Raw genomic sequence first — 27608 nt, 5'->3', positions numbered from 1 at the left:
AGTGACCCTACCTTTCTGAGCCTCAGACACCCCGTCTACAAAATGGGAATTGCTGTTCCACAGTTATTGCAAAAGCTAAGAAACTCCCTCTAATGTGCCTAAAAGCATGACTGGCTCGCAACAGCGTTCAGGTGAATGATGGCTATTACACATAGAATTATTTGTTGCACTCAGAATAAAATGAGAGGCAAGAACAAGATAAATCTTCAATAAATTTTTTAATTGTATCAACATACCTGAATCCTCTCTTTGAAGTGATTTCTCTCCTTCTGGTGCTCCACTTGTGCAGCCTACGGAAAGGTATTAGTAGATGACCAGAAAAGATGTCATCCATGATAAAAGGCTTCCCCAGAACAATTACAGGGAACACCTCATTTACTCACTTTCCCACCACTGTGAAACTCATCAAAACAAGTGTCCCCTCCTTTTCTCTGCCACACCCAAAGTCCCACCTGGTGTGAGTAAAGAAAACTTGAAGACAAGCAACATGGTTGATCACTAGAGATTAAATGAAGACACTGCAGAACAAAATTAACGGAGCCTACTAGAGGACAGGGCAGGGAGCTGAAAAGAAAGGAACTAAGGTAGAAAGGAGAGAAATAGTAAAGATGAATCAGTTCAGGTTATGATACATGTGCACCTGGAAATGTCACAAGGAAACCAATGCACGATTATGTCAAACAAACAAAAATGTCATTTTTTCATACAAAAACAGAGAACAGAAGGGCAGACCAGGTCTGCCTGAGGGATTGGTACCAATGGGACGGGGGTGAATATGGTGCAAATACTGTGTACACATGTATGTAAATGTAAAAATGAGAGTTGTTGAACCTATTCTAGGAACGGGGGAGAGGGGATAAAGGAAAATGGTGGCGGGGGTGAATTCAGCTACATGGCCAAGTGGCTGGGAGAACTGGATGGGGTGGTACACTGGGCCTGTCAAATGCTTCTAGGCCCAATACAGGTTTGTTCCCTTCCCCCACTGCCTCCCAAGTTTTATACCAAAGGTGGCCTTAAGCCTGCTTCTAACCATAAGGAAAAAATGGGTATGTGCAATACGCCTCAATTTCATCCTACAAAGGCCCCAAGGACAAAACACATGGTGAAACAGAGGCATGCAGGCACAGGCCTGTTTTGTTTTTTTAAACAAACTCTTTGTATAAACATGAGACTTGGGGGTGGGGGGAGCCAGGATCCTAACAAAGTATTTCCACTGATCCCTCAACTGACAGGGAACTCATATCTGGAAACACACTGGGTGTGGACCATGCAGACTGAAGGGCATTCTATTGCCCACAGAGTAAGTACTGTACACACCACCAGCCCTCCTTCAGGCACTGTTGCCTCACCTCAGACTCTCTCTCCTTTTCTTCCTTCTGAGCAGCAGAAAGTCTTTGGAGCTCTCTAGATGACACATTCTCATCAGGAGATGCCATCTGAGATTTCTCCTCTTTAAGGCACTGTATTAAAGCTTCTTTGCTCTTCAAAGACAGCCTCAACTCCTCAATCAGTCTAAAAGAGAAAAATTTTAAATATTAATTCTAAGCTGTTCTTTCAGCTCAGTGGAGCAGGAGGAGATAGGAAACGGGGCCAGACATCTTCAATTACTAAACATAAACAGCATCACATTTTGCAGGTCACAGATCAAGGGACAGAATTTGTGTACAATTAATGGGTCACCTGTCTCCAGTTGATCCAATTCTGAGCTGCCAGATTATGGTCTGGTCAAGTTACACCCCTGCTCAAAGTCCTTCAACAGCCCCCATTTGACAGCAGTGGATAACTAAATTTTCTGGCCAAGAAATCCTCTCTTTGAAAGAAATCTGTCACCAAAGCCAAAGCAAACACAACCAATTGAGAGCTGCTCTGGTGTGTGTGGAAAACACTGAGATGTCTCTCCATAACTTCTCAGGGCAAAGCTTAAAAATACTCTTGACTTTCAAGCCAACACCCAGGCAAAGCGTCAGAGGCCCCAGCTCTTCTGGTCTCACAGGAAACCATCATCCTCCCCATCACTACTGAGCAGTCTCATTTCCAGCTCTCTCTGAAGCCAGACTGTTTTGTGCCTCTGTGCCTTTGTGCATGCTATTAATACCCTCTACCTGGAGTGTCCTCCCCAACCCTACCCCCACCTCCACCTGATAAAACTTCCCATAACCCACCAGAGTTGGCCAAGCATTCTGCCCTGGAGGAAGCTTTGCTACCCACACCCGAGGCCTGAACACATCCTTCTCTGGGCCACCAATCACACCCCAACACACACACACACACACACACACACACACACAAATGCACGCGCACACACAAAAAAAACCTCTTTCCTACCACAGCACGTCATTCTCTGAGTCTGTGTTTCCTTGGCTATAAAATGGAACAACTTGCTCATGTGGGTTGAAGACAAGCTATTTAAAATGACTCTGCACATCTCCTGGCATATGGTAGAACTCAACAATTAAAACTCAACAGTTATTACACTTTATTAATTTTCTAAACATCTAATAATTAGCAATTTCTCAAAAGAGCCCTTCTATAGTTAAGCCTAGAAATTAACTGAGTTTGGTAGAAAGAGTAGAGGCTTGGAGGTCCCTCATGAAGCACCCAGCCACACCAGTGAAGGCCAGGAAGGCCATACAGACACCTGAAACACCTAGTGATGCAATGAGTTCAGGGCACCAGGCAACACCTGTGCAATATCCCCAAAAACCTGGAGGGAAGAGTAAGATTGCCCTCTAGGGGTGCAGGTCTGAAATCATCATACAATCAATTGAAAAGGTAAAAAGTCACCACTGCACACTTACAATGGGTTCCTTGAGTTGTGTGCAATTATAACTTGATAAAATTGATTTTTTGTAACCATAAAGCAAGATCTAGATAATGAATGAAAAAAGTGGTGTGGGTTAGGGGGCGAGGTAACGGGACTGGAGCCAAATGAAACCATGACTCATCTAAAGGGAGTAGCAGCCTCAATTCAGCAGGATGACACCCAGGGCCACCAGATCTTCGGCTTTTCAACAGAAGGTAGAAATTCAGACTTTTACGTGAAATTTAATGTTTTAAATTTTGACAACTATTCAAAGTTTAAAAATACTCTGTAGACTAAAGAAAAGATATCAGCTAGCCATGAAAAGGGTCCAGAAAGATACTGGCAGTGCCTATCCAAGTGAGGGCTGGGCCTTGACATTGACCAGTCTGCCCTGCCCAACAGTGGGTCACTGTGTATGACAGATCTAGACCCATCTCACCAAGACACAGCCAAGGAGCCCTGCTCAGATGCCAATCTAACCTTCTAACCTTGACTTAGCTTGGAAGACAGGCCTGCCTTCAGGGACGGAACACACTGATCCTACACCCTGGGCTTGGCATCCGGCTGCTGGTCTCCAGGAGTGGAGTACAGCTGGGACACCACTCTCCCTGAGGCAGACAAATTCACAGGACTGACAAACCAGTTTCTTGTGCCCATTTCACAAGACCTATGGGAACCCCTAGGAAGATGCAACCTTCTGCAAAGTGCTGACCTGACCACCACATCCATGGAGACCCCGGAGAATGTGATGGACCTCAGTCTTTATTTATCTTCCCAAATGCCCTCTTCTAAAAATGACGCGAAGTCAAGCTTCCACAGCACACACTGACAGGGATGGCTTTTCTCTAGGATCAAGGTGAAATGTGCCAGGCTTTGGGCCTTTGCACAGACTGTTCTCTTGCTTAGGCAATTCCCAGTACTCCTCCTGAAGACCATTCCCTGCCCCACATCCAAGCACAGAGCCCTGAACTCACCTCTATTACAGACTCAATCAGGACATATCTGCCCCTGTCCCATGAGCGCCACATGAGCAGGACCAGGTTTACATCTGCAATCGAGGCATGCATGCTCAAGGCCACTTGGCAGTTGTTTAAGGAAGGAATCTATACTTCCTCCATTCCAGCCTTAATCCATGTACCCACTCACCTTCTGGCCTCCACTATCAGATGCTCACAGACAGTCTCAAGCCCATGTCCAGACTGACAGCATCACTGGCCACCTCTTTCTTTCCCCAAATTCAGCAAAGTACACTACTACCTCCAGTTGCTCATGCTCAAACCTGGAAGAAGACATCACTGAAGCCCTTTCCCTCAGTCCCCAAGTCCTTCGAGCCCATCATGCCCACTCTACCTCCTCCTATCCCCTCAGTTCTCTTCCATTCCTACTCCTGTTCCCTCAGGCCTGGTCGCCATCATCTCTTGTCTGCATGTCTGCATCAGCCTGAGAACCAGTCTTTCACTGGGACCAGTATCATTCATCCCCTAGACGCAGCCAGAAGGATCTCTCTAAATTTAATCTGATCCTATCATTTCCCATACCTCACCCTTAACTCTTCAGTAGCTTTCACATCCCTATAAGATAAACCCAATTCCTCCGTGGGGCCCACATGACCTCCCCAGCTTCCCTCTCCTCTCCTCTTCCCACCTCCCTTTCTAGAACACAGCACTTGGCCATGCTGCATGTCTTTCCCTGCCTTGTTTATGACATGTTCCCTTTTGCCTCTGGACTTTTTGTTCCCTGAAACACCCTTACGTACCTTTGTCTTAATACAGTGGCACATCTTTATCCACAGTTTTGTTTTCTGTGTGTTCAGTTATCTACTAAGGTAGACTGACAGTAGTCAACCGTGATCCAAAAATATTAAATGGAAAATCACAGAAATGAATAATTTACAAATTTTAAATTGCACACACACTGATTAACATAATACAATCTCACAGTGTTCAGCTCTATCCTATTTGGCATATGAATCATCCCTCTGTTCACTGTACCCACATCATATATGCTACCCATCCATTAGTCACTGAGTAGCCATCTTGGCTATCAGATCAACTGCATCACAGTGCTTGTGTTCAAGTAACCTTTTCATAGTAGCCCAATAGTATATCACAATGCCTGTGCCATTCACCTCTTTTCAGGTTATCATGTGGATACTGTATCACCTCCCATCATCACAAGGGTGAGTACAGTACAGTAAAATATTTTGAGAGAGAGACCGTATTCACATACTTTCATTATAGAATATTTTTATAATTGTTATACTTTATTATCTTACTGTAGCTAGTTGATAAATTAAACTTTATCATAGGTATATATGTACATGAAGGAAAAAAATCATAGTATTTCCATACTATCAGGTTCCAGCCATGCACAAATCCCTCACAGATAAGAGGGGGGACTATAGGTACTTCCTCCAGGGAGCTTCTTCTAGTTCCTCTAAACTGAATTCAGTAAATATTATGTTAACCCAGCATTTATCCCACCTAGCCCTTATCATTCTGTTCCTGCCCAGTCTACATGACAAGCTTAAATTTAGATAAGAGAGAGACACAGTCTGCAATACTCACTCCTTTATTCTAATCACTTCTGTGTAGAATAAAAGATGCACAGGAAATGCTGTTGAGTAAAGCACATAATGATCCAATAGAACCAATGAGTTAACCTGCCAAGCATCTGTGAGGACCCTCACAAGGTCTTTCCGATTAGCTCTATCCCAGGACTTCTTTGCAAACCCCTTCTGAGCCTTCTCCTTTCCTCCCCTTCACAGGCACCAGGAATTCTTGCTTTTCTTCCTTGGTGGCTGCCCACACATTCCATTCCATTCCCTGAGCCCTTACCCCTAGTTTAACTGCTGGGACCTGTAGATTCCCCTCAAGGAAAACAAGCCCATAAGACTTCTAAGCATTTCACAGCTGATCAGCTGAGAAGAGAAGGTGGGAATGATCTGTGTGGAATTTCTCGCAATCTAGAGGCTCCTGACTCTCCCTCGACAGGGCCTGCAAAGGTCCAGTACCTTGAGAGAGAGGTTCAGCAAAAGAACACCTCTCCAGGGAGGCTGCTCTTCCTACCAATGTGGTCAAGAAAAACACAAGGTCTCAAGTGGGCAAGCTGAGATAACACTCATTCCCTCTGCTGAGGTTCAGAGAACTCAGTTCCTAATCACAACACATTCATTATCCAGGTCACAGCTAAGAAAAAGCTGCAGCACACCCAACAAATGCTGAAGCATGGAGATCATGGATGTCTACTTACTCCTCTTTCACAAATAATCCAAAAAGGTTTGCTCCTCTGATTTCCCAACACATAAATGCAAACAGGTAGCAGGCTCAAGACTCAAAAGATGGTACCAAGGCAGAAGTAAAAGCAAAAAGCATGGCAGGTTCCACCAGTGCAGGGAGCAGTGAGTAATCAAGAAAAGGAACAACAGAAGGAACCACAGGCAGAATCCCTGGGGTAGAACATTGATCTTGGAACAATTTCTATCAAATTCCAAACAATTCTGGCTCTTCAACCAATAGGCCACAGTTAAGCCAGCAGTCTAACTCAATCTTCCATTTGGTGACCACCAAATAGGGCAAGAAAGTCAAAACTAAGAATAAAAGTTTAGTTACAAGATAAATGAACATTAAATGTAGCCTAAAGGCCCTACTGTCCATCCATTTCTCTGAACTAAATGGCACATATTTCATTCCAGTCCATCAAAAAACTCTGTATATGGTCTACATTGTTTTGTTTTAGCCCTTTGTACTATACTAATGTGTGCCTCTGCCCAGCATTAAAAAATAATGGAAAGTGGGTCACACAAAATTCACTAATATTTATTGTGGGGATGTAGTCACTCACTATTCCCTTCAGAAAGAACCACAAGAGAAATTTCCCTCTGATAGTGCCAAGTAAGACTGGGCTGCTCCTGAGTTCGTGGCTTGCTTTACTTGGTAAGCAATCCCAATCTCATGTCCACAAGATTGTATTTTCCCTTTTTCCTTTGGCTACCAGGTAGCTTTTAGCCAAAACTGAACACCAGGCTTAGTGTCTAAGTAAAACTTTTCAACATGAATTTCTACTTACTCTGTCTTCTGACCTCCTATTACTATCCTATTCCTTTTCTTTCCACCCTGGTTTTCTGTCTTACTGTGTTGGATAAGTTCCTGTAAGTCACTCAAGTCCTGTGGGGAATGATGAGACAAAGAAGGGAAAGAACGATCCTTTCTCCACATTGCAGATAATGAGATGTTAGGGTTTCACAGGGGCCAGAGCCAAACCTGTCCTTCTCTTCCAGGACCACAGCCATCTCCAAGTTGCCCTCATGCATCTTCTTCATCTCTGAAAGCTGGCTTTCCAAACTCAGTCGAAGAGCCTTCTCCCTTTCTGTCCCCGCAAAAGCTTTTTCCAGTTCTGCTTGGGCGGCTTTCACATCCTAGAGTTAAATTAAATGCATTTGATGCAATTTTTCAATACAATTGGGAACATTTTGAAAGGAAATTGGATTAAAATATAAATATTTATGACTTTTTCTCCGGCACATTTCCCCTCCCTGAGTTGTACTATACATGGAAAGAATCGGTAATAAATACATTTGCCAGCCATTTTGCCCTCTTCTATCCTGAAGAGTAATAGGCATTTCCAATGGAAAAGACTCAACTCTACAAGAACTGTACTTTTGGTTTTGAAAAATCAGATCAATATTTACAGCTTCAGTGAGAGCTAGGAGAAATTCGACTCTCAATACTAAACACACATAAATTCCAAAGTCACCATAATCTCCATACAAATTTATCCCACACCCCACCGCCCCCTCACTATTTCTTTTTAAGATAATGACTATAGGACTCTGAAGTACATTTACTATATCTCCAAGGTGATTTAGGTGGTAGAAAACTCTCTGCTCTTCCTAAGAGCTCAAAGAAACCACCAAGGAAATTATCTAAATCACACAGGCATAGTGTCTGTATTGGGGAAAGGCCCCGGTGCTCATGAAAGTGACCTGGGAGTAGGCCTGAATCTCCAGTTACTTATGCCCAGTGCCTCAGGCTACATCACAAAGAAAAGTCAAAGCAAACTGGGTATGGAGGTACATGTCTATAGTTACAGCACTCAGGAGGCTGAGGCAAGAGGACCTTGAGTTTGGGGTCAGCCTTGGCTATACAGCCCAGGCCAGCCAGGGCTACATAGTGAAACCCTGTCTCAAAAGACTAAATAACAAAACAATTACAAAAAAATAAATAAATACCAGCTTTCCTATGTATTTGCTTTGTGACTTTGGATAGTCACTTAATCTCTCTGAGCACCAGGTTCTCAATCTACAAAACAGGATAACTACCATCCCATTAAAGAACTGCTGCAAGTTTCTGTCAAATACCTGCTACATCCCAGAAAGCTCAAAAACTGGTTTCCTTCTCCTTGCCAGTTCCCTCCTTGGCGCCTCCCCCAGCACCATCTCCCCAGAAGGCTTGCCTGTCTATCTCAAGAAGATCTGGGAAAAATCATTTCGCATTTTCTTAGACATCAAAGGACAAAGCCTGTTATTTACTGAGTGCCTATTAAATGCCAGGCTCTGAGCGGGAAGCTTTATATATATCAGATTTTATCCTCACCTAACCCTATAGCGTTATACACTGAGACAGTAGAGTATCATGGTCTAAAATACAGGACAGCAGCCAGACCACGTGACATTTACCACCCATGGGATCTTGAGTAAGTGACTTAGCCCACTCTGTGCATCTGTTTAAAAAGGAAGAAAGAAAAAGAGAAAGGATGATGGGAGCACTTACCTCGTCAACTTCTTGAAAGGATTGACTAAGTCAGTGCATAGAAAGTCTTAGAAGGCCAGCCCAGGCAATAAGTTCTTAAATCCTATCTCAACAATGGCTAGGTACAGTAGCACACACCTGACATCTCAAGGTCACCTGTTATCTACAATGGTGAACCCTTGACAACTTGTTAGTCCTGCTCCTACTACTGCAATCACTACCGAAAAGCAGGTGTTGCTGTCCTTACCTCACAGATGAAGAAGCAGAGGCTCAACCAAGGTGATAAAGATAGCAAGTGACAGAGCAGAGCTCTGGGAAATACTAAATGGGGAAAGCACAGTAACTGAGTCAACAGTGATAGCTCTTACAGGCATGGTGGTACACACCTGTAATCCCAGAACTCAGGAGGCTAAGGCAGAAGAATATTAAATTCAAGGCCAGCCTGGATTATAAAGCAAGACATTGTCTCAAAAAACTTTTTTAATAATTAGTATACAATTGGTATAGGCTGGGCATCCCTAATCCAAAAATCTAAACTCCAAAATGCTCCAATATCAAAAACAGATTTCTGAGTACCAAGAACATGTCAAAAGTTGAAAATTCCACACCTGACTTCATATGATAGGTTACGGTCAAAACAAAGGCACACTAAACAGTATAAAATTGCCTTCAGACTATATAAAGTATATGTGAAACACAAATGAATTTCCTGTCTAGACTTGGGCCCCATCCTCAAGATACCTTATTATGTAGATGCAAATACTTCAAAATTTAAAAAATTCATACACTTTTGATCCCAAACATTTCAGAAAAGAGACAGTCAACCTGTACTACTGACTACTAGCTTAAAATGGGATTTGAGCTCAGGGCTCTGACCTTGCTAATCAGGTGCTCTACCATTTGAGTCATACCTCCTTCCCTTTTTGCTCTGATTATTTTGAAGATAGGATATTGCTTTTTTTCTTTTTTTGCATTTTGCCCAGGCCAGCCTAGAGCACAATCCTCCTATTTTACACTTCCTGCCATCCCTGGAATAACAGGCCATACCCAGATTTTTTTCCATTGAGATGTGGTCTCACAATCTGTTTTTTCCCAGGCTGGCCTGGAACTGTGATCCTCCTGATCTCAGCCTCCCTCCCACATAGCTTGAGATGATAGGTGTGTGGACCCAGCTACTGTTGAGATGGGATTTCAAGAACTATTTGCCTGGGCTGGCCTTGAACCTCGATCCTTCCAATCTCAGCCTCCTAAATAGCCGGGATTATAGCTATGAGCCGCTGGTACCCAGCTCTGGGGGAAGTCTTTTAACTTCCAGGAGTTAGGATATTTTTAGACAAAAAAAATCCAGATTCCCTTCATACACACAGGAAATACCTAGTTAAGATTAAGAAGAAGGAGAAGTAGCACATAGCCTAGTAGAGAAAAGATGATGAACAAGCACTAGCAGGGTGGGTGGACAGAGGTGGATGGGCAAGTGACTGCTAAAGACCAGGAAATCTGAATCCACGCTTGCCTAGCATTAGGTAAATATTCTCTTCTGTGGGCTCTGGCTTCCTTGTCTTTAAAACAATGGAACCAAAGTAGATATAAGCAGAGTGGTGTTGTGGAAAGCCTGGGCTGTAAAATCAGCACACAGCTTAAATTGAGGAAACACCTGGGCCAGTCGTATTTTCACTGTGCCTCAGTGTCCTCACATAGGATTGAAGACAATGGTAGCCAATTTGAGGGATGTGGGGCTTACAAATTTTATATGTAAAGTGCCTAAAAATGGAGCTGGAATCCAGGAGATGCTCAGTAAGGATTAGGGTGGCTGGTGTTTCTGCTAGAAGTCTGAGTTTATGAAAAAAGGAACAACATTGAGCCCACCCAGATTTTAACCCACTGTAAAAAAGTAATGACATCCCCGCCGAGTTTTCAGACTTGCCCCTTCAAGAAGGCAGATCTTTTTTGTTAGGAGGTCTTCCACCTGCTGCACCTTCTTCCGGGCATCTTCTTTCACCTGCTGAATTTCAGAGCCGCCCCCTTCTGCTAAACTCTCCACCGCTTTTCTGCAGAGAGGAGGGGAAAAGGAGGACCACATTAGGGTGGCAGCCTCAAAGAGCCAAGGGATATTTGCTAGTCATTTCTCCCACTTACCTGAGCTAAGCTTCTTTCTTTAAATTAGTATTTGTAATCCCAAAACATAGATAAGAAAAAGGTAAGAATCATTCATAACCTTGTCACTCAGGATAACTAAAGTCAACATTAATATATAGCCTTTCAGACATTTCCTACAAAAATAGAACCATTTAGTACATATCAGTGAACCGACTTGATTACATAATACAATAAAAACATCCTTTTGCGTGAATAAGTACAAATTTGTAGCACGATTTTAAAGGCTACAAATTAATTCACTTAATGAAATATACTGTGATTTACTAAAGCAATTCTCTACATTTATAAATATTTAAATTGTTTCTTATTTACCACATTTGTCTGATAATATTCATAAAGATCTGAGAACAAGGCCTGGTACAAAATGAGCATTCAATAAGTGTTAGTGCCACTGTTCGATACAATAAGCAATGTTATGATAAAAGCATCCCTGCATGCCTACTATCCAGTGATTTCCTGAAGAAAGATCCCTGGGTCAAAGGATCCCACTCATCCCACCAGGGAGCTCCCAGCAAAGCAGTTTTCCACCAGTGGTACAGCAGAGGTGGTTTGAGACCAATACACAAAGGAGCAATAAACCACAAAAATAAATCTGCAGGATTAAGGGTTGCATGCATCATCTCTCACCAACTGGAGAAGAAAGCAGTTAAACACAGCAGGATCCATCTGTGTGAGCACAAGATACCACTTAGGGCACAAGGCAGGGAGATCGTGCAAGCATCCCACACTCGTGTTACTCTAATATGGCTGTGGCTCTTTGGAGTACCCCCCTCTGCACTATGATAAGAGCTGGGGACTGCACACCAAAACCAGACACAGGCCACAACCACTGACACCTAAAGAAAAGCAGTGTCGGCATAAAGCTGTGCGACTTAGACTCCGAGCAGTCTTCATCAGATTTCTAAATGATTGCAGGTTTCCAGAAAGCAGATTGCAGAGGAAATGGCTCCACCTAAAGCTGGTTCCTTAGAAAAACTGCAACAGAAAAGTCTCTTCACCGCTTGCCTCCCATGCACTACTTTAGGGGTACATAAAAGTTCCCCAACGAGAGCCATGTGACCAGACACTCACATGTTCAGGCCATGTGAATGGTTTACTGAGAACAACGGGAAGTCAAGAGGCCATGCTTTCTGTCCAAGACTCAAAAACAGGCATCGCCTGCAAATAAAGACCTTATTCATTTCTGCTTTTCCTTTCTCCAATAAGGCTTGCAAAGGCCCCAGTGTCATGATACCACATTAATGGAATTCAACGTGAACAACTAGAAGGAAAGAATATGGGCTCTGGAACTAGATAGATCTCCTTCCGAATTCTTGCTCTATTCCATCCCCAGTGTGGCTCTGAGTAAATTTACCTGTTACACCTCAGTTTCCCCATGTAAAAAAAATGATTACCTCTTAGAATCAAGGTGCTCACACACAGGGTACCTCTTCCTCACTGATCTGAGTGCAGTGCAAAAGAGGCCACTCCAGTCTGGGGCAAGTACTGGCCCCTGCTGAGAAGGTACGGGGATCTGAGCTGAAAATAGATCCTCCCCAACCAGAACCAAGGCCAAGGCTACTATGTCCACTTCCTGATTAGTGCCCTGAAGTGTCCTCAGCACCACTCCTTTGACTCATTTCTGGATCAGCACTGTTTCAAATTCACAGCAACTCACAATCATTTCTGTCACTTCTTAAGGGGCAATATAGATGGCCAGAAGAACTCTAGACTCAAACCCCTTCCTTCCTGAGCCATAAAACAGGATCTGTCTAGTTCTGAACTTCTGCTAACCACTCACAAATGTCTTAGCCCTGGGGCTTTATGGATCCCCTTCCATAAAACAGCTCTCTTCGATGACCCCTACCTTCACCTCCACCCCAGCCTACCAGAGTGCAAATAGAGCCTACAACCCATCATCCCAGATCTAACCTTGGCATTTTATAGCCTGAACCACATACACTGTCAAGAGGCTGACTACAATTTTTAACAACTACTGGTATTATTCAGTTTGTTTGTGTTTTAGTTATACCAATAAAACATATACCCAATAATAAATGTTCCAACTTTTCATTTATCATTTTTGTATTTTATAGTTACTGTAGCAATAAAATTTATACTCAGCAGTATGGTGCAATTTTCCTCTGCTAATGGAATTATTATTTTTTGTTTGTGTTTTAAAGCTACAGAGATAAAAATCTACTCCCAACAATATGATTGCTTTTGTTTTTAATGTCCCCTTATTATAACTGATAAATATAACAATGGAAAACCAGAAAACATGTTAACTTCACAAGAAGGTCATCTAAATGGTGCCGGACCAAATCCAGCTGTGTTACCAACTCAAGCAAGTTCCCCTCTCCTTTGGGCCTCAGTTTTCTGTTCACTCAAATGGAAACACTGGATGCCTTACACAACTGTTGTACTGCAATAAAGCATGTTAAGTGCTAGGCACAGAGTTTGAGACAAAGTAGCATCTCAACCAGTATTAGTTCCCTCCTTTTTCCCTTTCTTTTCTTGTAGAATCTTGGCTAGGACACCGATAGATAGCAAGACCTAATCCAGCTTTTTAACAATGCTAGAAAGAATGTTCCAGAAACACTATCTCCACTACTACTCTTTTTAACCCTCAACATTTCCTCTTGGTGCTTTCCATTCTGATTACAGTTCACAAGGGCCTTTCCTGTAGCAGGTCCCATGTCCCACCCATCAAAATTCAAAACAATGAAAAAGGGAATTGAAGGCATTACAATAATAAAGATACTTTCCATCAACAAGTGTCCACCAGAGAGAAACTGATGAGTGCAGGGTAGTAGTTAGGGACAAAGAGAAAGGCACATTTAGCAGTTATAGGATAGACACTGAACGCCATATAGAGATATTGTGCATATACTATGCCTACACATGAAAATTAGGAAACAAAACAAAATAGAACTCAATGAAACCTAGGGTGGACTAGATATTGGGAACTCAAGTTCCAGCCTTAGTTCTGACCTTTCTGGCTAGGCTTCTCAGCCCTTCCCTTTACCAGGCCTGAATTCCCTCCTCTACAAAAGCAGCGTATTCCTCGGGTATACAATGAAAAGTGTGGGACTTTCGTCTTATGTCAGAGAAGCTGGTAAAGAGGCCCATGTGGGCTGGAGGAAGCTGCGTGTGATCCACCATTACAGCCTTTACCAAGGGCAAAGCCGTGGGAAAGGCACTGGACTGAGAACAGCTGAGAAGGACAAGAGGTCGGCGGGAACAAAGTAAAAGCGGCAGGAACAAGAACATGTTTGGAACCCCTGGACTGTGTTTGCAACAAAGAGGTAGAAGAGAGAAAGCTGACGTGTACAAATCACTCACTGTAAACATTCCTAAACAGAGCTCATGGTCTTAACCTCAGACAGAAGTCATCCTCTATCCTCCCTTCTCATCCATCACTGAGGCCTATTGACTTTGCTTCCTAAATGTCATTCACATCCACCCACCCACTCCAACACTTAACTCTCACCTCATCCTCCGTGCTGACTTCCTAACTAGTCTCCCCGCCTCCTCTCAAGCTCCTTTTACCATCCATTTCCCACCCAGCACCCAGAGTGACCTTTGCAAAAACAAAACTCTTATGTCACTTGCTTATTTGACCTTAGGACGAGACCAAAATCTTTAGTGCTCTACTCTTGTATTTTCGTAAAGACCTTTACATACATTCCCTTCTCCATCCATTCACTTGCTTAATTCCCACTGACACCTAAGATCTTATCTCAAATGTCACCTCCATGGGGCACCTTCCCAGCTATATATCTATATATCTACTCCTGCAGCTATCAGCTCTCATGGCTCCCTTTTGTTCTTTATAAATATCCCAATTTATAGTCACACATTGTTACATATTACTGAAAATATTTTATGACTATCCTCCTCACTAGAATGTAAGTCTCATATATCTGTTTGGATCACCACTATATCTTGCCCAGCACAGCACACAACAGCTGCTTAAGAAATACTTTTGAAACAAGTTAATAAAACCAGTCAGGGCCTTGAACACCATACTGGAAACCTGGGAAATACAAACATACATACTTATGCACAAAACACCCTATCCTGTGTGTCTATGTTAAGGAATATACACACAAGCCCTTAGGAGATGGGGTTCCCACATGTACATCCTTAGCCAAAAACAAGTTCCAGCCAAGACCTGCTGCAGGCAGGTCAATGGGTATGAAACAGACCAAATTCTATTACTGATCTCTAGACCTGGTAAAGTGGATTAGCCTCCCTGCCCAGAGAATGTTGTATGTGAATGAATAACAATGTATTAGTCTGGTCATATTTATTAATTCATTCATTCATTCAGAAAACGCCATGTGTCCAGGTTCAGCATGACTCAGAGGAAAACCCTGGGCCTGGGAGCCTGTGATCTGCTCAAAGTCAACAAAGGTCAACTTCCAGATGCTGGACCCCATGATGAAGAGAAGAATGATGGTGGCCTGGCCCAGAGAGGTGCAGCTGTACCCCAAGCCAAAGATTCATGCTCCTGGCCCACCACACCCAGCAGAGCTCTACTGCAATGGCAAATGACACATTTCCACATAAGCTCCCAGCCAGCCATTGGTGAGGCAGCCCTGGAAGTCTTATTCCCTAGAGCAAAACAGCGTACACTGGTTTACAGGTACGACACTCCTCTCAGCAGTCTCAGGTGAGCTCCGGGAATAATGCAGTGTCTGCAAATCCTCAGCTGTGGCACAAGAAATTACGTAACAAGTAGTGATGAATGAATGAAGAGCCAGTGGCTCTTCTGGTGGTATTCTCTGAGCTGCGCTTTTTGTTCAATAAATATCTAAATAACTAATTAATGGAAATATTAATATTCAACTTTTTGAAAGTATTAGAATCCCTTTTTTTAAACAAAATATTACAAGAGACCCTAGTACATGTAACAGTTTTAAAATACAGTTACTCTGGCTGAAGCCCCACCCTCTGTCTCCCTGTTTCACCCACCAGGACCCTTCCACATCCCTAGGCTTTTTACAGCGTTGATAATGAATGAACACATAATTCATGACGCTGGCGACTCTCTGAAGATACTGCAGAAGAAAGAAGTTAAACACAAAAAAAGGACATATTGTATAGTTGCATTTATGCGATGTTCAGAAGGAGGTAGAATTAAGCAATCGTGGTAACAGAACAGTGGGAGAAGGTTAAGTTCTGAGAGCATGAAGGGGGCCTCTGGAGACCACACCACTAATGTTCTGCATCCTGATCAGGATGGTGGCTCTATGAGTGTATTTGGTCTGTAAAAATCTTCGCTATACCTCTAAGTCCTGTTCATTTTTCTTTACTATGTCACACTTGAGAAAACTTGTTGAAAATAACTAAATAAAAACAAGACTTCCTTGGGTCCTCAGAGGCCATACACAGAACAACTAGTTTAGAAAAGCAGTTGGTTGTGTTTTACTGAGCAGCCGAGCACCCACCATGTGAAGCCCCAACAAGTCCAAGCTTTTGACGGGACAACAAGTACTCACGAGGCTTTGATGAGCAGCTGCTCTCTCTCATGGAGCTCCCGCTTCAAGCTTTCTACTTCCACCTTGAGCTCAATGTTCTTCCAGACAAGATAAGGAAAGAAAAGAAACAGTGTAAGATACAGGCTCTCCAAACACCAAACTACTTCTAGCATGTAGTGACTATCCAATGCTTATAACAGCAGATGTTAGCTTCAAAACCCTCATTAGCCTCAAGGCACGGGGAAAAGGGAATTATTAAACACTGGTGGTCTCAAAAGAAAGCCTGGGATTCCTCAAGACTTGGAACAATTATGTAAAGGTTCCAAGTTCCTAACAGCGAGCGCATTCAAATATCGAGGCATAAATGTCATACAAGTGAGGCTGATTTAAAAATTGTTTGCCCATCACCAAGCAAATTTACAGTTTGCTTTTACCATTCCAAAGTAATTACTTTCGGTTGTTTCCAATCATGCATGTAGTGGTTGTAGCAGTGGGAACGTGTTATCGCTTTAAAAAAAAAAAAAGAAGGAAAACCTGTGAATGGATAAGAGGAAGACCACATTGTGGCCTGCCTCATCTCAATATAAGATTTCAGGCTCTCCCTCACAAAAAGCCACAACCACATGGGGCAAGCTGTCTCTAAGGGAGACCACAGTGTTCATCAACAGACTGTCTTTCTCTTAAGTGACTGGAACAAAGAGAGTCACATGCAGCTTTGGGCTTACAACGCACATGAGAATCCAAAGACAATCTTTGGCAGATGGAATGCAATGTGAGAGAGTCAAGCAGTGGTGGGCTTCTCAAACCCATCCACAAATGTATGCAGACAAATACGATACAAGTTCATGCAGCAGACACGGTGTCTGAGTGCACAGGTTGGAAAGGATTACTATAAATCCAAGATTTCTCTGAATTCTCTCCTGTTTCATTTTAATAATTCATGCCAATTTTACATTCTACTTCATAACACATGTGTGTTATTTTAAATAAAAATAACTCAGTAAAACTTAAAATCTCAAAGGACAAGCCTCCCTCCTTCCTGCCAAGCAGCCCTGGGGGAAGCACCCCATGTCAAAAGTTCAGCCAAAATGGGAAGGTCATTCGATATGGGAACAGAAAGATAAGGTTTCAAAGTCTGCCTCTACTCTTTACTAGGAGACCATAGTAAGTCAGTGGACACTTATTTATTTACTCCTTTACAGACACTTTTCAAGTGTCAAGCCTAACAGTGAGTACATTAGAGTCAACAAGACACAGGCCCTGCCTTCTTGGTAACAAGGAACACAAATCTGGAAGTGTGACCCTGTGTCTGACCTTGGAACACAAGCTCAGGGGTGAAAAAGCAATGCTTTGCCTTTTGGATCCCTCAACTGTCAAAAAACAAAAACCTCCACATGATGAGAGGGATTTGAGGGCTAAATAAAGTAACAAATACGAAGGCCTTCATTGTTTTCTTCACTGTCAAACAGCAGAACTGAAGTCATCTATGAGCGGAACTTTTTCTAGAAGAAACTAAACTTTGCCTAAACGACAGGACACTGAGTGGCAGCACACATGTCCTCAGTGACAGTCTGTGAAAGCTGCAGAAGCACTCTTCCAAAAGATTCCTTCTCCAGCTCTCAGGAGGCCAGCAAGCTTCTATGTCTGAGCTTATATAATATATTCAAAGATCACTGCTTTCAGATGAACCAACTGGAACCCAACCCAATAAATTTTAAACAATGGATAGCTGACATGTCCATTAGACTGCTTTCCACACGCCCAATATCTCAAATTAAAAACTTATGGATATGGCAATAGTAATTTCCAAACCAAAAGTCAAGATGCCTCTTCAACATAAAATGGACTATTATGAAGCTATAAAACAAAGTGAAGCAGCTACTCTTAAACTACTATTAAGGAAAGATATCCAAGATACCTTTAAGTGAAAAATACAAGGTACAAAACACAGCATGTTTGCACTTATGCAAAAAAGCAGGGTTTTACACCACACACACACACACACACACACACACACACACACACTTGCTTATATTTACCTAAAATTCCTCTGTTTAAGGAAGCAATAACATTGGTTAGATCTAGAGGCCCAGGAGATGAGAGTGGAAGAACATCTTTTCCATGTATACATGTTTTATTTTTTAAATTCCAAACTATATGCACCTGCCCAAAACTTAATTAAATGTAAAATGATAGCTGAAGCAGCATAGTACAAACAATGAGGACAGATCTGGCCTCAAAATCTGCCTCAGACTATAGCTATATGACATCCAGCAAGTTACTGATCTTCCCCAAGCCTCAGCTTCCTCAACTATAGGATGAGGATAATTTCCACTACACAAGGTTGACCTAAGAAGTACAAGATGATGAATGTACAAATGCCCAAGACAGTGTGCCTCACATAGTTGGCAACAGGCACAGTTTGACTGCCTGTCACTCCAGAAGTCCTGGGGTACATGGCCACCATGCTTCCACACAAAGTGCTTTAGACTACTGGTTTTCCCTTGAAGTTCTGAGTGTATCACCACTCCCTTCCAGAAACAGGGGCATCCTCATTGTCTTTCCACCCCACGCTGAAGGAAGAAAACGGTTCCTTCAGGAACACAGAAACTTTTCAGTTCTTGAAAAGGCTCAGAAGGACAATGCAATCCCTCGTCAAGAAAAGTCCATTTAAGTTCTACTGAAACTCAAGGAGAATTTTTTCTTCTCATTCAAAGTTTCCACTTGGCACAAACTTCAGAGGAAAAATAACGACAGAATAATTCCCAGGCCAAGGGCTAAGCTACCAGAAAAAGCTAAGAAATGGGCACCGAAATATTGTTTGTACTTGTGTCTTTTCAAGAAAGCCAAGTTCTTTTTTTCAACTTTCAGAACCAAGGTTTGTTTTCAGACAGAGACCTCCAGGTCAAGACTTCAAATAGAAATAGACTTTTTTTTCCTGACAGTTCTGTATTCACACAGGAATACAGAAGAGTTGAATCACAGAAAAACTGACAATACTAACTTTGGGTGGCCAAAGGAAGCCTTGGTAAGACAATGATGGTAACTGTCGCACAGCAACTATGTGCTGGAGCTTTTCATCTGTCACCCCATTTTAATCCACACAAATAACCCTATGACACAGGGACTATCACTCAACTATGGAGCAAGCCCAGAGAGCTGAAGTGACTTATCTAAAGTTACCCCATAGCTGGTAACAAAAGGAATCAATTTCAAAGTCACTCTACCATTCCACCACCTATTTCTAAATAATAATTATAAAAAGGCAATCCAGTTAAAAGTGAACCGGAATTCTGATGTTAAGAAGAGTAAAAGACTTCCTTAGAGATTCACTTCTTTGCTTAACATGAGGGTCGTCCTAGCTAGTGTCTTTCTGCTCCTCATACTCAAACCAAATTAAATGAAAACAGCTCTGTCTATTCCTGCTAACTCTAAGGACAAATACCTGCTTAGAATAACTACGAGAAAAGACACAGGAACAGCAGAAAGAAGTGGGCCACTCACAGTTTTGTAGACATGTTCAGTAGGGCCATCAAATTCCTGCTGCATTCTTTCCTCAAGGAAATAGATGCGGAGTTTTAGGTTAAAGTTTTCCTTCTTCAGTTCAGTGATTTGCTGGAAAATAAGCACAGAACAGTTATCTAAAGCTCAAGAAAGGGAGAGAATCTAATAGATGGTACTGGCATTAATTCCCATAGCTTCCAAGGCTACAAAATTGATTCAAATGATAAATACTAGAGACAGCTTTCCTCTGCTGCAAATATACCAACCCAGAAAAATTAGGTGGTTCCCACTCACCAAATTTAGGAAAATTTGAGCATCAAAATGAATAATGACAGTAATGACTAACTAAATAAAGAAATAATTATGACTCCACAATGATGAAATGGGAAGGCAAGGCAAGGGAAGAGGAAAGTGAGGCTAGGCTCGGGAAGGTGAAGCTAGAGGAAAGGAGGGGAGGGGAGGGGAGGGAAGGGGAGAGAAGGTAAGAGAAGGCATGGGGAAGGAAGGGAAGGGAAAGAAAAACAAAGGAAAGGAGATCTCTTCTTTACAGAAGAAATCCAACTAATAAATACCTAAGAATAATAGAAACAGAAAATCACTATTGTATAACTTTTATGATAATAATTGATCCAAGTAAGAATCATCAATGCTAAAGGAATTAGTTAAAGATCACTGGAGAACAGGATATTCAAGATATTCTCGCACAGATGACTTATTAATTACAAAAGAAAAGGCACCTTTATGATTTAGAAATCTTGCAAACACCAGATTAATCAAGAAAATATATTTATCATCACCATTGATGGAATAAACCAACATCACTGAGAACAAACATCTAAAGTGCTTCTGTCTGATTGAAAAATGGGACTAAATGAAACTAAAAAGCTACTGCACAACAAAAGAAATGGTCACTAAATTGAAGAAACAGCTCACAGAAAAAGAGAAAAATCCTTGCCAGCTATACATCTGACAAGGGATTAATAATAAGAATACACAGAGACCTCAAAAAACTAAACTTCCAAAAAAATCAATGACCCAATGAAGAAAGGGACAAATGAACTGAATAGAACCTTTTCAAAGGAAGAAGTCCAAATGGCTAAAAAGCACATGAGAAATGCTGGCCATAAAGGAAATGCAAATCAAAACCACTTTAAGATTCACTTCATCCTGTTAGAGTGGAACACATACAACAACAAATGTTAGCAAGGTGTGAGGGAAAAGGAACCCTCATACACTGCTGGTGGGAATGTAAATTAGTATAACCACTATGGAAAACAGTATGGAGGTTCCTCAAAAAACTCAAAATAGAACTGCCATATCATCCAACAATGCCATCACTAGGGATACACCCAAAGGAATATGTCAGGTTATGCTAAAGGCACCTGCACACCCATGTTTACTGCAGCACTATTCACAATAATGCTGAAAAAGCTATGGAAACAGCCAAGATGCCCCATTACCAATAAATGAAATAAGAAAATGTGGTATTTATATACAATGAAATTTTATTCAGCCATAAAGAATGAAATTTTGCTGTTTGTAGGTAAGTGGATGGACCTGAAGGACATCATGTTAAGTGAAGTTAGCCAAAGGTTAAGAAAAACAAAGACCACAAGTTTTCTCTAATATGTGGAATATAGGCCCAATACAAATATAAGCAATATTATTAAAAAAAACAGGTCACACTAAGGGGAGGTCACTAACAGGAAAAGGAAAGTAAAAGAAGGAAGTTAAGAAGGTGAATACGGTTGATGTACTTTCTATACAAGAATGAATATAGAAATTTTAAGCCTGTTGAAATCACCATAAGAAGGGAACTAAGGTAAAAAGGAGAAAAATAGAGAGAATGAACCAATTTAGGATATAATACATATACACATAGAAATGTAACAATGAAAGTCCTTGTACAGATAGCTAGCTTAAACAAACAAAAATGTTTTTAAAAAATGGAAAACAGGAAGGTTAAACAGTTTCTGCCTGGAGGCTGACACCAGTGGGAGGGAGAGGACAGGAGGAAAGGGTGCAGAAGGGCAACGGGAGGAAATACTAAGTACGCATGCGTGGAAATGGAAACACGAGACCTGCTGAAACTATTCCAGGAATGGGGGAGGGAGGTAACAAAGGAGAATGATGGAGGGGGTGAATCTAACTGTGATATATTGTAAGAACTTTTGTAAGTATCACAGTGTATTTCCAATACAAGATGCTAATAAAAGTTAAATAAATAAAGTGCTCCTGTCTGCAACCATTAATCTGAATCTAATCAAGAGGCATCACTGACACCAACTTACGTTGAAGGACAGTCTGCAAAACAGACCTGAACACTTCAAAACTCCTAATGACAACCAAAGGCACAAATGGCTGGGGCCTATTCTCTAAATGAGTGCAAGTTAAAGAAGCATGACTACTCAGTGCAATGGAATCTCAACCTTTAAAAACCCACTGATAAAAATCTGATGATAACTGGGGAAACCTGAATAACAACTTGATATTAGGATACAGCACTGGGATTTTGTAGGAGAGGGTCCTAGAGAGAAACACATGACAAAGTACTTAAGGCTGCTACTATGTCATGATGTCCACGACTAACTAACGGGTGGGGAGGGAGGAAAAGAGAAAATAAAGCAAACGTAGGAAAATATTAATTGGTGAAGCAACTGAAGAACTAGATTGCTGGACTATTTTATAATTTTGTCACAACTTTGAAATTTTTATTTTGAAATTTCAAAATAAAACACTTGGGGAGAATATATTAAGAGAACTGATACTCACTGAGAACCTGCATGAACAAGCACTGACTTAGACAATTTGTACACAGTACCTCAGTCCTTACAGCAACATTGTGAACCACCCCCGCCCCCCGCCCATGATCGCATCCCCAGGGGAGGAACTGGGCCTCCTGTGTCAAACTCATCAACTGTAATCTGTCACAGGTATGTTAAAAGAAAAAATAAAAAGATGTAGCATGGAAACCCTAAAAAAAGAAAGCTAAAGGGCAGGAGGTATGGCTCAAGTGGTAGAGCACCTACTGAGCATACACAAGGCACCGAGTTCAACCTCCAGCATTGCCAAAAAAAAAAACCTAAGATGGCTATAAATATCAGAAACTATAGGACTGGAGGTGTGGCTGAAGTGGTAGAGTACCTGCTTTGGAAGCACAAAGCCCTGAGTTCAAACTCCCCTCCCCCCAAAGCAAGTTTCAACAGAAACTACAGGCTTCAGAGCTAAGAAATTATAGCTGGAGACACAGTATAGGACTGACTGAGAACTCCACATCAACTGAGCTGAGGAATGCACATGTAGAAACTTAAAAGTTTTGGTTTTGAAATGTCTTTTGATTTTTTTAATTTTTGAGCCATATCTGGTCAAAACTGCATGTAATAAATCTGTGAGTAAGGTAGCTTGCTGAGCTATCAGCCATCTAGATCTAATTTACATTGAAGAAATGCCTCCTAGGCTTCTTAAAAATCTAAACATAGATCTACCATATGATCCAGCAATACCACTCTTGGGGATATACCCAAAGGAATGTGACACAGGTTACTCCAAAGGCACCTGCACACCCATGTTTATTGCAGCACTATTCACAATAGCCAAGTTATGGAAATAGCCAAGATGTCCCACTATTGATGAATGGATTAAGAAAATGTGGTATTTATATACAATGGAATACTACTCAGCAATGAAGAAGAATGAAATCTTATCATTTGCAGGTAAATGGATGGAAATGGAGAACATCACCCTGAGCGAGGTTAGCCAGGCCCCAAAGACCAAATATCGTATGTTCTCCCTCATATGCGGACTTTAGATCAAGGGCAAACACAACAAGGAGATTGGACTTTGATCACATGATGAGGCAAGAGCACACAAGGGAGATAAGAGGATAGGCAAGAAACCCAAAACCAAGAAAGCATTTGATGTCCTCAATGCAAAGGAACTAATGCAGAAACTTTAAAGCGACAGAGGCCAATAGGAGAAGGGGACCAGGAACTAGAGAAAAGGTTAGTTCAAGAAGAATTAATTTAGAAGGTAACACATATGTACAGGAAAGCAATGCAAGTCAACTCCCTGTATAGCTATCCTTACCTCAACTAGCAAAAACCCTTGTTCCTTCCTATTATTGCTTATACTCTCTCTTCAACAAAATTAGAGATAAGGGCAAAATAGTTTCTGCCTGGTAGTGAGGGGGTAGGGAAAGAGAGGGAGGGAGGAGGAGGGGGGAAGAGGGGAGAAATGACCCAAACATTATATGCACATATGAATAAAAGAAATCAAAAAAAAAAAAAGAAATGCCTCCTAATAACTCAACTGAGCATGGAACACTTACCAAGAGATCCTGGATCACAAAAGTAACCTTACAAAGTTTAGAGGAACTGAAACCAAACTATGGCCTCTGACCATAATGCAATTTAAAGTAAGCTTCAGTATCAGGAAGAAAACTGAAAAATCCCCAAATACTTACACATTAAGCAACACATTTCTCAGCAATCCATGGATCAAAGACTAAGCCATTTTAAATTAAACAAAAATGAAAACCCAGTATATCAAAATCTGTGGGTTGCACAGGAGGAGAATGATACATCAAATGCTTTAGGAAAGAAAGGTCTCAAATCAACAAGCTAGGCTTTCTACCTCAAGAAGCCAGAAAAAAAAGAGCAAAATAAACCCAAAGCAAGTGGAATAAAAGATAAAATAATGATAGCAGCAATCGGTGAAATGGAAAAGAGAAAAACAATAGAAAAAAATCAATTTAAAAACCTGGTTCTTTCGAATAATCGATGAAATTGATAAATTTTTGGCAAGACTGGCAAAGAAAAAAGAAAACACAAATTAGCAGTATCGAGAATGAAAGAGGACTGGAGGTGTAGTTCAGTGGTACAGCACCTGCCTACTGTATGCAAAACCCTGGGTTTAATCACAATACAAGATAAAAAGGACCCACCAGTACAGACCCCAGCACAATGAAAAGGATAAGGGAGTGAAGCATACAGCTCTCTGCTCATAGATGACTTAAAGGAAACAACTCACTTCCTAGAAAGCCACAAATTATCAAACTCACCAAAGAAAAAAGATAACCTGAGCAGTTATATCTCTATTTTAAAGTAAACTTGGAGTAAAAGGCTTATAAAAAAAAAAAAGTAAGCTACAGATGCATGTGATTTTAGTAGCAACTCCTACCAAATTTCTCAAGAAAAAATAACACCAATTCTATCCAACCTCCTCCAGAAAAAAGACCATGAGGGGACCTTTCCCACTTCATTTTATGAGGAAAACACTTTTGTTTAAGGTATTTAACGTTTTATAATGTGTGAGGTTTAGGATTTTTTATAAAACAATGCCCAATTGTTCCAAAAACTCTTGTTGAAAATAAAGACTGCCCTGATACCAAAATTAAACACCAACATTACAGGAAAACTACAGACTAAATCCTTCATGACCATAAACACAAAAATCCTTACCTAATCTTCAGCAAATTGAATAAACAGATTATTACATGAGGAGTGAATTTATTCCAGCAACACAAAGCTAACTCATGATTGGAAAGTCAATCCATGCCATCCATGATACTAATAGACTAAAAGATATAAAACAATGTGATCATATCAATAGGTGCGGAAAAGGCATCTGACAAAACCCAAAAGCCAATCATTAAAACTCAGCAAAGTAGGCATTAAAGAACATTTCTTTAACCTGCTAAGGGCATCTACAAAAAGCACCATGTATCTATCAAAAAACATATTTCATTAAAGGTGAAAAACTGAATACTACTGCCCAACACCAGGAATCAGGGTAGCATAGCCACTCTCACAATTCCTTTTCCACATTGCACTTGAAAACCTGGGCAGTACAATAAGAAAATTAAAAATTAAAAGGCATACAGATTAGAAAGGAAAAAATAAACCCAAGTTATCCACATATAAAAAGCTCCTAGCACCCAAAAGTGATTTAGGCAAGGTCAACATACAAACAGACATATTTCAATACACAGCAATGGACAACTTGAAAGTGATTTTTTCTTTTTTTTTTAAACTGGGGTTTGAATTCAGGGCTTTGAACTTGCTTGAGCCACACCTTCACTCCAGTGAAGTAACTTTCACTCTGGTTGTTTTGGAGATGAGGTCTCACAAACTATTTTCCCTGGCTGGCCTTGAACTTTGAGCCTCCCAATCTCAGTCTCCCAAAAAGCTAGCATTACAGGTGTGAGCCCCTGGCATCAGCTAGAAGCTGAATTTTTATATGCCATTTACAAAAGCTCCAAAAATGTAATTCTTAAATATAAACCTAACAAAACATCTACTAAATGCTGAAAGCTACAAAATGCTCATAAACTCCCTAAGACCTACATAACTGAAGAAACTTAACAAATTCATGGACTGCAAGACTCAATTCAATAAAGATGTCAATTCTTTTGAAATTTACATGTAGATCTGGCACAATTGCAATCTAAATCCCAGCAGGATTTTCCATAAACATAGATAAACTAATTATAAGATTTACTTGGAATGGCGAAGAATTAGATAAATCAAAACACTTTTGAGAGAAAAGAATACAATGAAAGAGTTACAAAATATCAAAACAGAACAATACAAACATGGCCAACTGATTTCTGTCAAAGATGCAGAAAGGACAGTCTTCATTTTCAACAAATGGTGTTGGCTGGCACAACTGGACATCATTTCACCAAAAAAAAAAAAAAAAAATCACCCTCAACCTAAGCTGCACACCATAAACAAAAGTTAAATTACATCACAGATCTAAATGTAACACATGAAACTCTATAACTTTTTAGAAAAATACTTAAGAAAAGCACTGGGCTACGGAGCAAGGTGAAGAATTCTTCATACATAACACCAAAGGTACAAAAAATAATAAACTGGGCTTTGTTAAAATTTAAAACTTGCTGTGAACAAAAACAGTATTAAGAGAATGAAAAGACAAGTTGCATTCTGGGAGAAAATACTTGCAAATCACATGTCTACAGAGGAACTGTATCCGGAATACCGAAATACTTCTCAAAATTTAACTCAGAAAACAATCAAAAACCCAATGTTTCTGGAAAGAAAAAAGGCAAAAAATTTGAACAGAAATTTCACAGTAGAAGATTTATAATAGGCAAATAGGCACAGGAAAAGATTTTGGGCATCCTTAACTTTAGGGCAATGCATATTAAACCACAATGAGATGCTATTGCATACTTATTTGAACAGCTAACAGGTTTACTGACAATACCAAGTGCAGATGAGAATATGGAACAAATGGAATGATCATTTTCTGCTTGTGGAAATGCAAAATGGCACAGCCATACAAGATAACAACTTTGCAGTTTCTTACCAAAAAAAAAACAAAAAAAACTAGACCAGGCACAGTGGCTCACACCTAACATTTCAGGTACACGGGAGGAGGAGATCAGCAGGATCATTTCAAAGACAGTTAGCAAAAGTTAGTAAGACCCCTTCTCAACAAATAAGTCAGGCATGGTGGCACATACTTATACAGGATAGCAGCTGGAGGCCAAATGGGGCAAAAAGTTAGTAAGGCCCCATCTCAACCAACAAGATAAGACATAGGGGTATACACCTGAAATCCCAGTTATGCAGAAGACAAAGGTAGGAGGATTGCAATACCAGGCCAGTCCTAGATAAAAACGCTAGACCTTATCTGAAAAATAAGAGAAAAAGAAAAAAAAAAAAAACTACATTTACCATAGGACTCAGCAACAATTTCATTCCTAGAGAGTAATCCTAAAAAAATGAAAACCTTTTGCTCACACAGAAACCTGTACGCAAATGTTTTCTGCAGCTTTATTATTTATCTCTAAAAGGTGGAAAGGCCCTAAATGTCCTTCAAAGTGCAAATGGACAAAACAGTATATATCAGTACTATGGGTCAGCACTTGGTAAGTATGACACACAACATGAGTGATTTCAA

The 27608-nt window shown here is 40.9% G+C and overlaps 1 protein-coding gene across 10 annotated transcripts in view; it reads right to left on the bottom strand.

The window, feature by feature from the left end:
- Positions 1-27608, bottom strand: part of Cdk5rap2 (CDK5 regulatory subunit associated protein 2) — a 215737-nt gene that overhangs the window by 164420 nt on the left and 23709 nt on the right. For all 10 annotated transcript variants that reach the window (XM_074051141.1, XM_074051145.1, XM_074051151.1 and 7 more), the window contains exons 4-9: positions 19680-19790; positions 16197-16273; positions 10478-10601; positions 7066-7220; positions 1350-1512; positions 237-290 (exon numbers count right to left, since the gene is read on the bottom strand). In XM_074051141.1, the coding sequence (XP_073907242.1) occupies positions 237-290; positions 1350-1512; positions 7066-7220; positions 10478-10601; positions 16197-16273; positions 19680-19790 (684 nt within the window). The remainder of the gene's footprint in view (positions 1-236; positions 291-1349; positions 1513-7065; positions 7221-10477; positions 10602-16196; positions 16274-19679; positions 19791-27608) is intronic.

The sequence above is a fragment of the Castor canadensis genome, chromosome 13 (assembly GCF_047511655.1).
Source record: "Castor canadensis chromosome 13, mCasCan1.hap1v2, whole genome shotgun sequence".
NCBI classification, from domain to species: Eukaryota; Metazoa; Chordata; class Mammalia; order Rodentia; family Castoridae; genus Castor; species Castor canadensis.
This window is presented reverse-complemented; position numbering and strand designations above follow the sequence as displayed.